This window comes from Limulus polyphemus, unplaced genomic scaffold (genome assembly GCF_000517525.1).
Source record: "Limulus polyphemus unplaced genomic scaffold, Limulus_polyphemus-2.1.2 Scaffold4261, whole genome shotgun sequence".
In the NCBI taxonomy this organism is placed as follows: domain Eukaryota; kingdom Metazoa; phylum Arthropoda; class Merostomata; order Xiphosura; family Limulidae; genus Limulus; species Limulus polyphemus.
Window position 1 is genome coordinate 81499 of NW_013669871.1, and position 1244 is coordinate 82742.

The 1244-nt window shown below is 34.2% G+C and overlaps 1 protein-coding gene across 1 annotated transcript in view; it reads left to right on the forward strand.

The window, feature by feature from the left end:
- LOC106470871 (sodium leak channel non-selective protein-like) overlaps positions 1-1244 on the forward strand; it is a 66288-nt gene that overhangs the window by 63517 nt on the left and 1527 nt on the right. Inside the window, exon 34 of the mRNA XM_022399514.1 lies at positions 761-958. Coding sequence (XP_022255222.1) covers positions 761-958 — 198 coding nt within the window. The remainder of the gene's footprint in view (positions 1-760; positions 959-1244) is intronic.

A 1244-nucleotide genomic window follows, 5' to 3' on the forward strand; every position in this document is an offset into this window, starting at 1 on the left:
CTAACTGTAATGAGGAAAGTTTTTTTTAAATGGTATTAACATTTTCAGGATATATTTGATCTTTCCTGGCTTTAAAGGCTAACATCTTGTGAGAATTACCGTCAGTAATTAATGCTGACATTTGACCTAAAATGAGTGCATTGCTGTGAGAATTAGCATCAGTTGTTTTGAATGGTAATATCTGACTTGAAACTAGTCAGTTTTGAATGGTGGTGGTGTTTGACTTGAAAGTTGTGATCTGCTGTGAAAATTACAGTCAATATGTTATGCTGAATTGGAGTTAAAATTGCATTTTTTCAATCTGTGTATTATTATCATTGTCATTATTTTTGTGTCTATCACCAATGGCACACACGTAAAATGATGGGTCTCCTTATTTGAAGGTAAAATTTCAGGTTAAAAATTCTAAAGCTATCACCCCCTAATTTTGTTTTAATGTGAAAAAAAACCTTAATTGTCAAACTTCGTCCAATTTGGACCATATATAGAGGTTGCTTAGACAGCAGTGGCTCAGTACTGTATTTCTTAGGTATTATAATTTTTTTATTTAAAGTATGATATCTTATTGCATGTACAATAGTACAATTACAACATTATATAATTTGTATAGGATTTTGGTGGGGTTAAGTAACGTTTTTGTAAAAAAAGAGACTTAATTTGCTTCTATAAAAAAAAAACAGAAAGCCACTGTTTATAGATGAGTTGCAGCCATCTATATGTGAATTCTGTTTTTACAAATTTTCTAAAAACTTCATTCTAGCAAAAACAACAGAACAGCTTAATCAACAGCTTAAGAGCAACGAACGAAGCCCTGCTTGCTGGCTCGGATATCCTTCCGGCCAAACCACCTGCCATAGAAACCAAAGAAGAAGGGAAAGAAGAGAACAGCGGGGCTTCGGTGAGACATCGTAAGAAACTTGGGGGGTTGCCAGGAAGATCCGACAGTTTTTCTTCTCAGGTATTGTGCTCGTGGCTTGCGCTTCTAGATTATATATATTGACAAAAGAAAAGAAGATAACATGCATTTGTACAGATGGTTTAGAATGTATTGTTAATATTATCCAGTGATACTTTGCACAAGTAATGAAATTCCCATGGCCAAGCATCACATGAAAACTCTCGATTTGAAGGATCAGATTGAGTACTTGCAGTGTTATTCGTTAGCATTGATCGTGAATGTAAAACACCTTAACATTTCACTCTTAGCTGGTGTTTTTCTGTAGATTAACACTGTAGAAAAGTTA